General features: G+C 41.1%; 1 protein-coding gene across 1 annotated transcript in view; it reads left to right on the forward strand.

The window, feature by feature from the left end:
- The first annotated feature begins 360 nt into the window (after positions 1-360).
- The window catches only part of Vrk2 (VRK serine/threonine kinase 2), a 104,542-nt gene continuing 90,086 nt past the window's right edge, over positions 361-14,816 (forward strand). Inside the window, exons 1-2 of the mRNA XM_041669651.1 lie at positions 361-549; positions 2,512-2,652. Of these exons, the coding sequence (XP_041525585.1) occupies positions 2,517-2,652 (136 nt within the window). The 5' untranslated portion in view covers positions 361-549; positions 2,512-2,516. The remainder of the gene's footprint in view (positions 550-2,511; positions 2,653-14,816) is intronic.

Raw genomic sequence — 14,816 nt, forward strand, 5'->3', positions numbered from 1 at the left:
TCGTTTCCATTTTGCAGACGGGGAGGTAGAAATGTACCAACTAAATTAAGTTTTTAGCTAACTAAAAACATTCTCCTGGCTGGGACTGTCACACTCAGGTACAGCCTTCCCCACCCCCTCAACCCTCAGCAGAAGCACGTACATTCAGTCCAGGTCCCTGAGGGCTGGGTGGGTGAGCCTGGCTGCTGGGCGAGCTCTTGGTGAGGGCTGGGCCCATTTGAAAGCGGTTGGTACTCAGGACTGGTACAGGAAGTCTTGAGTTCTTCCCGTTCACAAGTGCCCGCCCTGGTTGCTCCACCCCACGCTGCTCTGTTTGCTCTCCAGACAGACCTGGGCGGGCTCAAGGACGGCCACCCGCTATCAAGTCTCACGCTGGCCTCGCCCTCGGGTCGGTCCCGGGCAGGCTCCGTAGCCTCGGGCGGCTGGGGCTGCGGGGAGGGCCCGGGAGCTCGCCCTGCCCCTGGGAGGCGCCTGGCATTGCCCGCCCGCCTGCGAGGCCTCGACCCCGCCTGGCTGCGGAGACCGGCGCGGCGGGAACCCGGGCGGCAGGTCAGTCTTCCTTCCGTCCCTCGGTCGCCGAGGTCAGCTCGGGGGCTGCCACGCGGTCCGGACGGCTGCAGGCCGGGCCTCTGCTGGCCCCTGGGTACCGATCTGTCCCGGAACCCGATCGCTCGCTCTGCACACCGGGACTGTCCGGTCGGGGACACGGCCGCCGCTGCCCGCTGCGGGGGAGGGGTCTGCACCTGGCGAGCGGCTCACCCCGGGGACACCGAATATCCCAAACTTCTCGTATCTTTGTAGCCGCCCGCTCAGAAGTTGTTCTAGGAGACTTGAAAGTTTCAGCCAGCAACTTTGGCGTGGGTGTCAGGATGTTCTGCCCGGTTAAGGGGATCTGGTGACACACATCCTACTTCAGCGTCGTTCCCTAGGTGTTCACAGTTTAGGTTTCCCGCTCTGCTTGTGGTTGGGTTCATTCCGAATATTTTTAAGGGGGCGGCCTCGGCGGCACTGGGCTCAGTAAGTGAAGGAGGAAAAGTTCTACTTGAGCGAAGATGGGACAAAGTTTGCACTGGGTGTACTTATGAATCATTTTCACGAAAGCATCTGTCCTGGGTAGGGTTTTTTCTTCTTCTTGTGATTGTTCGTTAACTTTGCACCACCCGGGGTCATCTGGGAAGAGGGAATTTCAATGAGCAAATGCTTCCATTTGATTGGCCCACTGGCCCTTTGGTGGAATGACTGTGAGCAGTACCCCTTCTGGGCAGGTCCCAGTGTGTTTTAAAAAAGCCGAGTCCTCCAAGCCAGTCAGGCAGGAAGGAGCCATTAGGCAGGGTTCTTCCCTCCTGGCTGCTCCTGTCCCTGCCTGGAGTTCCTGTTTTGAGCTCCTGCCCAGACACCTCTTTAGGATGGACTGTAAACTATCATATGAAATAAGCCCTTTCTGTCCCAAGTTACTTTTATCCATGGTGTTTATCACAGCAATAGAAACCAAACTAAAGCAGAACCCATCAGGTTTTTACTTTTATCTAGAAATTCTAAGAGGTTCATAATTACTTTCACGGTTAGTTTCGGTCATTTATTCTAATATTTATTAATATAATTTTATACCCCTTAGAAATGTTTTTGGCCAACCCCTCAAAGCTCCCATTAGTAATTTGCTAATCTGATTACAATGATAATTGATTAAGGTTTCATGGTTTTCTTATGGATTATGGATTTCCTCTTATCTGTATATCCGTAATCTCAAAAGCAAAGCTGTTTTCATATTGACGGGAGTGGGTAAGAACGCGTGTCAGAAAAAACAAAACCAGTCTGAACTAGCCAGTGACCTGACCTGCCAGATTAGATAGCTAGGAAAACCCTTGCTCTTTGATGCTCATAGTGTCTGACCTTTGAATTTAAAGCCACACACCTCTTGAGTCTATTGAGCCTCGTGTTAACACAGCATTCTCAACAAATGAGTATTTACTTGTGTGTAAAACCATGTTCTTAAAGTGTATTCTATAGTGTTGCTAAGTATTAATAAACCAGTAAGTAGAGTTTTGAAGAAATGATTTAAATGAAACACAGTGGATATTTTTTAAAGATTTGTTTTTTATTTTTAACTAGGTGTGTGTGTGTGTGTGTGTGTGTGTGTGTCTGTGTGTGTGTGCCTGTGAGTGTAGGTGCCAGTGGGAACTGTCAATGGCATCAGACTCCTGGAGCTGGAGTTACAGAGGGTTGCAAGCTGCCATGTGGGTGCTGGGAACCGAACCAGGTCATCTACGTAAGCATTCTATGCTCTAAACCACCTGCCCTCTCTCCAGCCCCAATCAGTATATATATACATGTGTGTCAGTATCTTTTAGATTTCAAAGCATATGGATTTCTAACTTGATTATGGTGGATAGACTTCTCTAGTTGGAACTGACATCAGGATCCCAATCTTAATTCTGGGGAAAATATTGGAAGAAATGAGTTCTGACGCTCGAGTTTTGTTTTTCACTGTTTATCTCACCTCTCTGTCAACAGATGTGATGGCACCGAGAAGAAAAGAGAAATACAAGCTTCCCGTTCCACTCCCAGAAGGCAAAGTTCTGGATGACATGGACGGAAACCAGTGGGCGCTGGGCAAGATGATTGGCTCCGGAGGGTTTGGACTGATATACTTAGGTAAAGTATGACCAAGTCGCTAAGTATAATTATGGCTGTAATCATTGTAACTATGGTAGCAATGGTATTTTAAGGGTTAATTGAAATAACAGAAGTCATAATTTTTTTTAAAGCCATTTGAAGATAGTTAATGTTTAGTACATTAGCTGAACACATTAGGTTGAAGTCATAACTGCCATAACATGTTTGCTGTTGTCTTTTTTTCCTCAATAACTTTTAGAAGTCTTTTCAGAGCATAATTGCACAATCTGCCAGACAGAATATAAATTTTCTTTTTGGGAACTTGTTTTTGCTGATTTTTATAGCTCATAAACAACAACTATATAAATATAAATCTTAAAAATGATTATTAGATTATGCGTATAATATGTTTAAGACATGTCACAAGGCACTTGTGGAGGTCGGGGGACAATTTGCTTCTCTCCTTCCACCCTTCTGTGGGTTCTGGGACTTAGCTCAGGTGGTTAGACACCCTTACCTGCTGAACTGTATTCTGGACCTGACTGTATGACTCTTAATCATTACTAGCTTGGCAATACGAAGGCCTAACGATTTCTTGACGATGTTCCACATAAAATTAAGCTTTAGCGACTGAAAGCATGTATTACATAGATGAATGAACTTCTCTTGTGTGACTGGAGTTTAGTAGTTAAGTTGTTCTTGGAAAAACTGACAAAGTAGTTGCTCAAATTACCTTCTGTGCCTTATGATACAGGTAGGGAACCCTGCTTGGGTGTACTTCTACAGTGGATTGAAACATTTAGAAATTTATCTCTATGGTAGAGACCATTTAGGACTGTCTTCATGCTGTGGTGGGTTGGGGAAGGTATCTGTTTCGTGATTGTTTTTGATGAGGAAAATACTGGTTGATAAGAAAAAAATAATCTGGGTTTGGTGTGTAACTCATGAAAAGTCTTGGGTTCATTATTAAGCATATCCCATCCGAAGCAAAAAAACACAATGGAAGATTTATCTTACATATATTCATCCACCTTACAACTGTTTCTGTAATAGACATTTTTCGGGCTTGTGCATGGTGACTCATTCCTGTAATCTCAGCTTTTGAAAGGTAGAGACAAGGTCAGTTTGATCTAAGTCAGAAGTTCTAGGCCAACTAGGTCTACATAGTAATATCATATACAAGCAAACAAGCAAACAACACAAGGGGAACAACCCCAGAAAATAAACAAGGAAAAACAACGAACAACCAAAGCACCCCTCCCCTCAAATACCAGACCAAAAATATCCTCAAAATATCAAAACAAATAAACAAAAAAGAAGCTATTTTTGGGGAATTCTGGGTTCCTTGTCAAACAAACACGTTTCTGGATCATGAACGATTAAGATACTATTCTTTTTTGCCTTTTGTGTTTGTTTATTTTGAGACAGTCTCAAGCAGCTAAAGCTAGCCTTGAACTCCTAATCCTCTTGTTCTTTCCTCTTTGGGCTGGAATTACATACCTGGTTGTAGTTTTCAATGAATGAAAGAAATTCAGTAAGTAAGCAACTGCCTATTTATTATTTTGCCTTATATAATTCATAAAGAAGATTAGGACAGAAAAATTCTATAGGCTGAGTAAAGAGCAGTTTCTCAGTTTAAAGAGTGTCACTGTGTGTGGTGGCTCATAACTGCAGCTCCTAGCCTGCAGGAGCTGCAGCCGCCAATTCTGAGATGAAGACTAGACAGGGCTACATCATTAGAACCTGTTACAAAACGAACAAACAAAAACGAAACAAAACATGATAGTAGGTAGGCAACACTTTTCAATAGAAACATAATGGGAATCACCTATATAATTAAAAAATTTCAAAGAGCCACATTAAAAAATATTAAGAGCATCAGGTGAAATTCATTTTACTAATATGCACTATTCAACTTAAAATATCCAAAATAATTCATTCTATTGTGTTCATATAAAAATAGAGAAATACTTTACATCTGAGTGGAAGTCTAAATCTAGAGAGCATCAAGTGTCAAGAGCCTAATACTATGAGTGGCTCGTGAGAAATATAGGCATGAGTCTAGGGAGCACTAGGTGTGCAGAAATGTAGGCATGAGTCTAGTGAACGCCAGGTGTGCAGAAATGTAGGCATGAGTCTAGTGAATGCCAGGTGTGCAGAAATGTAGACATGAGTCTAGTGAACGCCAGATGTGCAGAAATGTAGGCATGAGTCTAGTGATCACTTGGTGTGTTGAATGGTGGAATACCTGCCTAATAAGTGCTATTTGAAATGGTTTAGTGAACTCTTTCCTACAGCAGTGAGTTAAGATCTCTAGTATATTGTCTTGACCATAGGTCAAAGATAGAAGTGAATAAATTGTTGCTAATGTGACTGTGACCTTGCGTCTACAGCCTATCGCATGTTTACTTTTCTGATGTGAATTATTCAAATAATTTCAAAGAACTGGAGAAAAGCTTCAACTATAATGGTCTTATCCCTTTTCAATTCTTAAAATGTAAATATTTGTGTTTATTCAGATTTTTTTATTAGACATTAAAAAAAATACCAATCTAAGTTTCTCCTCCCTCTCCTCCTTCCATTCCCTTCACATACCTTCTCACCCAACCCCCTTCCAATCCTCAGAGAGGGTAAGGCACATTGCCTTGTGGAAGGTCCAAGGCCCTCCCTACTATATCTAGGCTGAGCAAGATATAGATAGGATCCCAAAGGGAATAGGATCCCAAAAGTCAGTACATGTAGTAGGGATAAATCTCGGTGCCATTGCCAGTAGCCCCTCTGTCTGCCCCAGCCATGCAACTGTCAACCCCATTCAGAGGAACTAGCTTGGTCCCATGCTTGTCCTTCCCAATCTGGATGGAGTTGGTGAGCTCCCATTAGCTCAGGCAAACTGTTTCAGTGGGTGAACCCATCATGGTCTTGACCTCCTTGCTCATATTCTCATTCCTCCCACTCTTCAACTGGACTTTGGGAGCTCAATCCAGTGCCCCGATGCAGGTCTCTCTGCCTCTGCCTCCATCAGTTGCTGGATGAGGCTCTATGGTGATCTTTAAGATATTCATCAGTCTGACTACAGGGCAAGTCAAGATTGGGCCCCCTCTCCTCTATTGCCTAGGGTCCTAGGTGGGGTCATTCTTTTGGATTCCTGGGAATTTTTCCAGAACCAGGTTTCTGATAACTCCATAATGGCTCCCTCAATCAAGATATCTCTTTCCTTGCTCTCATCTCTGTCCTTCCTCCATTTTGACCATCCTATTCCCTCAAGTTCTCTTCTACCCTCCTTCTCTTCCTTCTTCTCCTCCTGCCCTCCCTTCTCTCACCACCCCTATGCTCCCAACCCTGCTAGTCAATCCTGTCTGTTTCCAATTTACAGGTAGGTCTATATATATTTTTCCCTTTGGGTTTACCTTGTTACTTAGCTTCTCTAGGATCATGTACTATCGGCTCAATGTCCTTTGTTTATAGCTATTATCCACTTATGAGTACATACCATGTTTATCTTTTTGGATCTGGGTTACCTTGCTCAGGATAGTGTTTTCTAATTCCATTTATTTGTGTACAAAATTCAAGAGAAGTACTCTAATGTGTAAATGTGCCACATTTTCTTTATCCATTTTTTGATTGAGTGGCATCTAGGTCTTTTCCAGGTTCTGGCTATTACAAATAATGCTTCTATAAATGTAGTTGAACAAATGCTTTTGTAGTATGATTGAGCATCTTTTGTGTATATGCCCAAGAGTGGTATTGCTGGATCCTGAGGTAGGTTGATTCTCAATTTTCTGAGAAACCACCGTACTAATTTCCAAAGTGGTTGTAAAAGTTTGCAATCCCACCAACAATGGATGAGTGTACCTCTTACTCCATATCCTCTCCAGCATAAACTATCATTGCTGTTTTTGATATTAGTCATTCTTACAGGTATAAGATGGTATCTCAGAGTTGTTTTGATTTGCATTTCTCTGATAGCTAAGGAGTTTGAACATTTCCTTAAGTATCTTTTGGCCATTTGAGATTATTCTGTTGAGAATTTTCTGTTTAGTTCAGTACCCCATTTTTTAATTGGGTTACTTAGAATCTTACTGTCTAATTTCTTGACAAAATGTATATATTTTGGAGATCAGTCCTTTGTCTGATGAGTGGTTGGTGAAGATCTTTTTCCATTCAGTAGGCTGCCTTTTTGTCTTATTGACTGTGTCCTTTGCTTTACAGAAGTTTCTCAGTTTCAGGAGGTTCCATTTATTTATTGTTGCTCTCAGTGCCTGTGCTACTGGGGTTATATTTAGGAAGTTGTCTCCTGTACCCATGCATTTAAGACTACTTCCCACTTTCTCTTCTATCAGGCTCAGTGTGGTTGGACTTATATTGAGGTCTTTAATTGATTTGGACTTGAGTTTTGCGCATGACAATGGATATGGATCTACTTTCATTCTTTTACATGTTGGCGTCCAGTTATGCCAGCACTATTTGCTGAAGATACTTTCTTTTTTCCATTATATAATTTTAGCTTCTTTGTCAAAAATCAGGTGTTCATAGGTATGTGGATTCATATCCAGGTCTTAAATTCAATTCCATTGGTCAGCCTCTCTGTTTTTATGCCAATACCAAGCTGTTTTCATTACTGTAGCTCTGTAATAGAGCTTGATGTCAGGGATGGTGATGCCTCCAGAAGTTCCTTTATTGTACAGGATTGTTTTGGCTATCCTGGGTTTTTTTTTTCCATATGAAGTTGATTATTTTTCTTTCAAGGTCTGTGAAGAATTGTGTTGGTATTTTGATGGGGATTGCATTGAACCTATAGATTGCTTTTGGTAGGATTGCCATTTTTACTCTGTTGATCCTTCCTATCAAAGAGCATTGGAGATATTTCCATTTTCTGGTATCTCCTTCAATTTCTTTTTTCAAAGACTTAAAGTTCTTGTCAAGTTGGTCTTTCACTTCTTTGGTTAGTGTCACCCCAAGATATTTTGTGTTATTTGTGGTTATTGTGAAAGGTGATGTTTCTCTGATTTCCCTCTCAGCTTCTTTATCATTTGTGCATAAGAGGGCTACTGATTTTTTTTATTTGATCTTGTATCAGTGGTGTATTTATCAGCTGTAGGAGTTCTCTGGTTGAGTTTTTGGCGTCACTTAGTACACTATCATATCATCTGCAAATAATGAAAGCTTGAATTCTTCCTTTGCAATTTGAATCCCCTTGATCTCCTGTATTCTTATTGCTATTGCTAAAACTTCAAGAACTATGTTGAAGAGAAATAGAGAGTGTAGACAACCTTGTCTTATTCCTGATTTTAGTAGAATCGCTTTGAGTTTCTCTCCATTTAATTTGATGTTGACTGTCGGCTTGCTGTATATTGCTTTTATTATATTTAGATATGTTCCTTGTATCCCTGATCTCTCTAAGACCTTTATCATGAAGGGATGTTGGATTTTTGTCAAATGCTTTTTCAGCATCTAATGAAATGACCATATGTTTTTTTTTCTTTCAGTTTTTTTATATGATGGATTATATTGATAGATTTCCATATGTTGAACCATCCCTGCATCTCTGGGATGAAGCTGACTTGTTCAAGTTAGATGATTTTTTTTTTTTTTGATGTGTTCTTGGATTTGGTTTGTCAGTATTTTATTGAGTATTTTTGCATCCACGTTCATGACTGAGATTGGTCTGTAATTCTATTTCTTGATTGAGTCTTTTGGTATCAGGGTAGCTGTAGCCTCATAAAAAGAGTTTGGCAATGTCCCTTTTGTTTCTATTGTGTGGAACACTTTGAGGAGTATAGGTATAGCTCTTATAGGAAGTTCTGGTAGAATTCTGCACTAACACCATCCAGCCCTGAACTTTATTTGGTTGGGTGGCTTTTGATGACAGCTTCTATTTCTTTGCAGTTTATAGGTCTATTTAAATTGCTCACCTGGTCTTGATTTAATTTTGTTATATGGTATCTATCTAGAAAATTGTCCATTTCTTTTACATTTTCCAATTTTGTGGAGTACAGGTTTTTGTAGTATGACCTCATGATTCTCTGAATTTCCTCAGTGTCTGTTTTTATGTCCCCATTTTCATTCTGATTTTGTTAATTTGGATGTTCTATGTCTTCTTTTGATTAGTTTGGATAAGATTTTGTTTATCTTGTTGATGTTTTCAAAGCACCAGCTCTTTGTTTCATTGATTCTTTGTATTGTTTTCTTTGTTTCCATTTTGTTGATTTCAGCCCTTAATTTGATTATTTCCAGTTTGTACTCCTCCTGCGTGAGTCTGCTTCTTTTTGTTTTAGAGCTTTTAGGTGTGCTGTGAGCTTTCTCTGTTTTCTTTATGTCGGCACTTAGTGCTATGAACTAAGTCTTTCTCTTAAGACTGCTTTCATGGTGTTCTATAGGTTTGGATATGTTGTGCCTTCTTTTTTTGATTGAATTCGAGGAAGTCTTTAATTTCTTTCTTTATTTCTTCCTTGACTTAGGGTGGTTTAGTAGTTGAGTGCTCAATTTCCATGAGTTTGTAGGCTTTCTGAGCTTAGTATTGTTGTTAAATTCTTATTTTAATCCCTGATGATCCAATAAGACACAGGGGGTTGCTCCATTTTTTTGTATTTGTGGAGGTTTGTTTTGCTAGCGAGTATGTGTTCAATTTTAGAGAAGTTTCCATGAGGTGCTGAGAAGAAGGTATATTCTTTTGTGCTTGGGTAGAATGTTCTATAGATATCTGTTAAGTTCATTTGATTCACAACATCTGTTTGAATTCAGGTTTATATTGAAGATTAACTATCATGTTTATACCCATGTTTTATGAATCTCTATGTATTCATGTACACCACTTGTTTGGGTCTGGTCATTAAGGAGGACTCTTGGTGCTCTGGAGTGATTGACATCCCTATTCAAGTGCAGAAAGTTCTTTTAGTCTAAGTACAGGTCATATGGCTTTTAGTTACTTTGTTTCATATGATCCAACTAAACTTCTTTTACAGTGCATTTCAAGATCCAGCATGTTGGGTGCCATTCCCTCCCACCGTCTGAATTTTAGGAACTGTACCCGGGAAAGGCCTGCACTAGCATATACTCACCATCATTGGGCAAACTTTTAAGAAATAGTTATTCTGACAGGGAGGGAGTGAGGGGGAGAGTGTGGGTGGGGGGGACAGAGACAGAGACAGAGAATGTTTCCTTCTTCAGAATTATACGACAAATGCTTTATTGGCTTGCAGTGGCTCACAGAGTCAGCTCAACTTTGCTAATGTGAGTTTTCACTGATTATTTCCAAAGCTGCAAGTAAGGAAATCCTCGAGAAGCCGTCTGGTTGTGGCAGTTTACCATGGCTCTCTCTCTTCATGTTGTGCATATGTATCGAGAAGCACTTACATTCAAGCATTTCCTAATAACCTTGTCCAGTGATTCCTTTCAGGTGTGCTCCCCAGACACAGTGCTTTGGCAGCCCCTTTATCAGCACGCGTGGCCTCAGGCTGAGAAGAAAATAGCTGCTCTGCCTAGCTCATTGTGCATGTACAACTGTCCTCTAGCTTGGAGATCAATAGCACAGGCCTGTCGGTAATCAGCAACTTGGAGCAAAGGGGAAGGGGCAGAGAAGTTTTGTGTTTACTCTTGGAGAGCTAATGTGCCTGTAGCATTCATGGCAATAGTCATAAGAGGGAAAAGAAGTCTGAATGCAAGAACAAAGTCTGTGCTCTCTCTTTGTATATGAAAGGGGGTTGGAAGGAGGGACAGAAACTGGTTAGGGTACGGGAAAGTTGCAGTCATTTTAGTACCAAATGAGCAAAAAACTTTCTGAAACTCCAGGGAAAGAAAGAACTGAAGGTTTGAATTCCCTTTAATGCTGCATGCAACATGGAAGCCACTACCCAAGGGAGGCATGCATAATGAGAGCAGAAGTTTTGGCGCTGGGAAAATCTGGGTTGAAACCCGACTGGCTCCACTAAGTCACGGACAGACCGAGTAATCCACCTCATTAATCCTCCGGAGGTTTTGTCTCTGTTCTTATAACTGTAGCAATAATTGCATGGATTAAATAAGATGTTTTAAAGCAGTTTGGAACCTAGTAAGCACTTACTAAGTAGAATCTATTTAGAATTTCCCATTCTAGATATCTGGTGCCATCGTACATTAGGAAGAGACCTTCATTGGAGGGATCTTCTGTTTTTTTCTGCCTTGAATTGTGGTGGGTTCGCTACTAATGTAAAACTAAGAACACAGGGACTGTCTACAGGTGCCTTTATGTTTTATTGACCACTATGTGTCTGTTCCCTTTCAAATTCACTGGGGTGATATAGTGTGTGGCGAACATCGCCCCTTAGACATATTTGCTTCAGATATGAAAGGAATTGGATTCTTAAAATTAATGAAAATTTAAAAAAGAAGAACTTGAGGATGAATGTCTATTACCTTCCTGTAAAGGAGTTTATTGTTGGACAGATTAGGCCTGAGATTGTGGTACTCAGCCCACACAATTGATTTTGCTTTGTTCTCTGCTGTAACTACAGATATCACCTGTAGCCCAGTCAGCAGGCATAGATGTGTTCTATTAAACACAGAGACCAGCTCAAGGGAACTCTCACTGAATCCTCGATAAGAGTGGCTCTCAACCTTTCTAATACTGCAGCCCTTTAACACAGTTCCATAAGATTGTTTTCATTGCTACTTTATAACTGTAAATAACAGTTTCTGATGATTTTAGGCAACCCCTGTAAAAGGGTCTTGTGATCCCAACCTACAGGTTGCAAAACCACTTCTCTAAAAGAATGCACATATGCTTTATTGATAATAAATTGATGTTATTATCTTTTACAAAGAGTAACATATTGTTGCTAAAATGGACCATTTGGTGATTCAGTATTAAGGACCATCTCTTATGGAAGAGTGATTAAACTCTGTTAAGTAATTTTATTACATTGCCTTACTGCTCTTCAGGAACAGAAGGAATCGGTGTGAGGGGGGACTTTGAGAAGTTATCAAATTTAACTTGTTTATTGATGAAGAAATGTTTCTACTTATAAAAGAGTAGAAGAATGTTTTATAGTATTGCTTTATTAGTTGGTTGGCTGCAGTGGATTGATTTTTAAGGTATGCAGAATAATACTGAGGAAATTCAAATCATAACACTAACAGCAATACTAAATGTTATTTTGGTAATGTTTTATAGAGAAGGCAATTAGTCTTGTGAAAATGAAAAGGGGATAATGGAAAAGAAGGATAATTTGTTTTAGAAATTATAGTAGCTGTATTTATTATATATACAATAAACTAGTTCCTAGTGAAGGCATAGTTAAGAGATATAAACTCAAGTTCACTTGTGTTTTTAAAATTTATTTAGTGTATTAGACCTATAGGTGAGTAAAAATATCTAGAAGATGAATTTGAATTTTATGTGTGCTGTCAGCAGGCTGTTAGTTTTGAGTTTATATGAGACAGTGCTTGCTGTTCCTTTCCCTCCCAGTCAAGAAATCCAAGTAATTAAGAAAGTTTGTTGCTGGGCAGTGGTGGCGCACTGAGTATTTAGGAGGCAGAGGCAGGTGGACCTCTGTGAGTTCGAGGCCAGCCTGGTCTGTAAAGAGTTTCAAGACAACTAGGGCTACATAGAGCAAATGTTTCAAAAAATTCTTGGTGAAGATTTGGGAGGGATTCTTCCAAGGCTTAGTCTTCATTTGAAGTTTTAATTTTTTTAGAAAACTGTCTGACCTTAAAAACCATCTTCTCTTCGGCATCTTCATTTTCAACAGTTTAAATGTCAGCCTCTGGTCTCACGGGCAGTTCATCAGCTCCCTGCTTCTGCTTCACACTCGAGTGTTTCTCCCTTCCACTGCGTGGCAGCCATCCCACTGCTCTTGCAGTGGTCAAGGTTCCTTCTTTTTCTTTCTTTGTTTAAATTGGAAATTCACTGCTGTGGGGAAGTTTCTTCTTCATGAAATGAGCTCACCTCTGTTGCCACAATAAAAGAATTCTCTGAGTTCGAGAGCTTCTGGCTTCCTCATGAAATATGGATGGACTTCTGCTTCTGTAAGGGAAAGGAGAAGAGGAATAAATAGTAAGAGGTATATTCCTCTGTTCAAGACCCAGGGGTATCCGTGTATACGAAATAAATTAGGTGAAAATCTGGGAAACTTCAAGACTCAGAGTGAGCCTTCACTAGACATGAACAGTGCCCACATTTGATGGTACAAAGGGGTGAGTGGGGTTCTGCACGGCTTCCACGCTTGGTTTGTAATTACACTGCTTCTCAATGTTTGCTTCTTACATCTCTCTCATGTGCACTGTGTTTCTCCTGAACACTGTGTCAAAGACTGTTTTAGCAGAAGAGGTGGGAAAACTCAGCAACTCTTTCAAGACAGTTGCTAGAGACTTGTACTCTTTCTTTACAAACATGAGCCAGGTGGGCTGAGCTTCTCCTTAGCATCTCTGGTCCAGGGAAATGATTTTGAAGAAAGATATCCATGAAGGCCAGAAACATCTACAGATGCACTGTGATCCCAGGCAGTGAAGCATGTGGCCCTTCATTGGCATTAGACTATAACAGGAGGATCTCCTGGCAGAAGAGCTGGCTTTTGCTGCGTTCTGCATGCTGCCCCTCCAAACCCATCTTTGATTGGCACCTATGCCCTATTGAAACTGGCATCACACCTTCTGAATGGGCACTGTGCCAGGCTAGCAGATGGGTATGGGCAAAGGCATGCCAGAAACCCAGTATGTGAATCAAGTTTAAGTATCAGGGGCCCAAACTCCCATCCAGGGATATAAAAACTGCAGTCTGTTGAGAGCTTTTTGTGCTTAAGGTTAAAGGACATGCCATTTCTACTCCAGCTTAGAGGTTGATTAATTTTGAAAGTCAAACAGGAACTCCTGTGGTGGTGTCAGGCAAAAGTCTGTCTTTGGTGAATGAGAATTACTACTCCATGTAGGGAAGAGAAAGTATTGTAATGAAGTTTCCGAGGAGACTGACTCCCCTGCAAGTCCCTCCAGCACTTAAGCAGCGTGCGTTCAGTGAAGATGAATATTTCTCTTCTCCAGCAGAGCCAGGTGCAATCAAAGCCAGATCTTCAGCCCGCTGCAGTAAAGAACCCTAAATTTAGAAAGGGCAGGCGAAGTTTAGAAGAACTCCGTGGTGGCGGCTCTTCTCACCACGAGCCGATGGAGCCTCACAGAAGTGTACAGAGGAGGAGATGAAGGGAAAACTCCAAATAGAAAGCCTCCAGAGGCTTCCAGCCTGAAACAGGAAGATCCTTAACAAACCAAGAGAAAAAGTTGAGTCCTTTTCCCTCAGTGCAGAAAGCTTTCTGAATTTTTTTTTTTTTTTTGTCAATAAAATCTTAGGTTACTGGGATGTTAGGACCAACTTAATACATAATAAACTTCCTATTCTTACTTTCATTTCCTTGCATGTCTATCATGTATATAAACTTTGCTTCTTGAATAATGGATTTTGCATAAAATTGAGCTCTAAACATCATATTCCTTATGATTGTCTCACACCCACCACAGAACTGCCCCACACCAGAAAGAGAGCACTCCATCCGTGTGATCCTTTTACCCATAGCTCCTAAAAGCTCTTAAATTCAGAGACATGCCTGTAAGACCAGCTGTGACCAAGAGCAGCCTCGCTAATCGCGTTATAGCCCCTGCTTTTGCTTTTCCACTGTGTAAACTTTATCTACGGAACAGATTCCACGAGGCCGTTGTGAATACTTCAGCGTATTCAAAACATAGAACTGCCACAAATTAAACTACTAAAACTAAAGCTGGTGCATTGTAACTGCCAAGTAAAACTGGCACGTCCCCTGTCAGACTGCAGGAGAGTGTGCCATACAGTCCTCGGAAAACACAATTCATCCAGAAGTACTCTTGTCACTTGCTCTGATATTAAACCAGAGAAAGTGACATTAATTAAAGAAATGACACGAGCCAACAAAGGCAATGAAATTCTACGGTTTGGCTTTATGCAGACCTTCATCCAACCTGTTCTGCCTAGGTACCATAGCCGACTCTGAAGAGAGCGTGGGTTATGACTTTTTCTCCTCCTCTCCCCATTCAGGTAACAGTCTTGGACAACTGCAACTTCCTACCCAGCACTGGGCTAGTTTGTTAGTGTGGCCCAGTCATTGTTGCGCTGCTCGAACACTGAGTTGGTGTCACGTGGTACACCAACTGCACTTGGGAACCCTGTTCAGTGTAGAGGGAGAGAGGTACGAGAGAGTTGATCTCAC

This window comes from Microtus oregoni, unplaced genomic scaffold, assembly GCF_018167655.1.
Source record: "Microtus oregoni isolate MIOR12 unplaced genomic scaffold, Mior012 000019F_ref0000042, whole genome shotgun sequence".
Classification (NCBI taxonomy): domain Eukaryota; kingdom Metazoa; phylum Chordata; class Mammalia; order Rodentia; family Cricetidae; genus Microtus; species Microtus oregoni.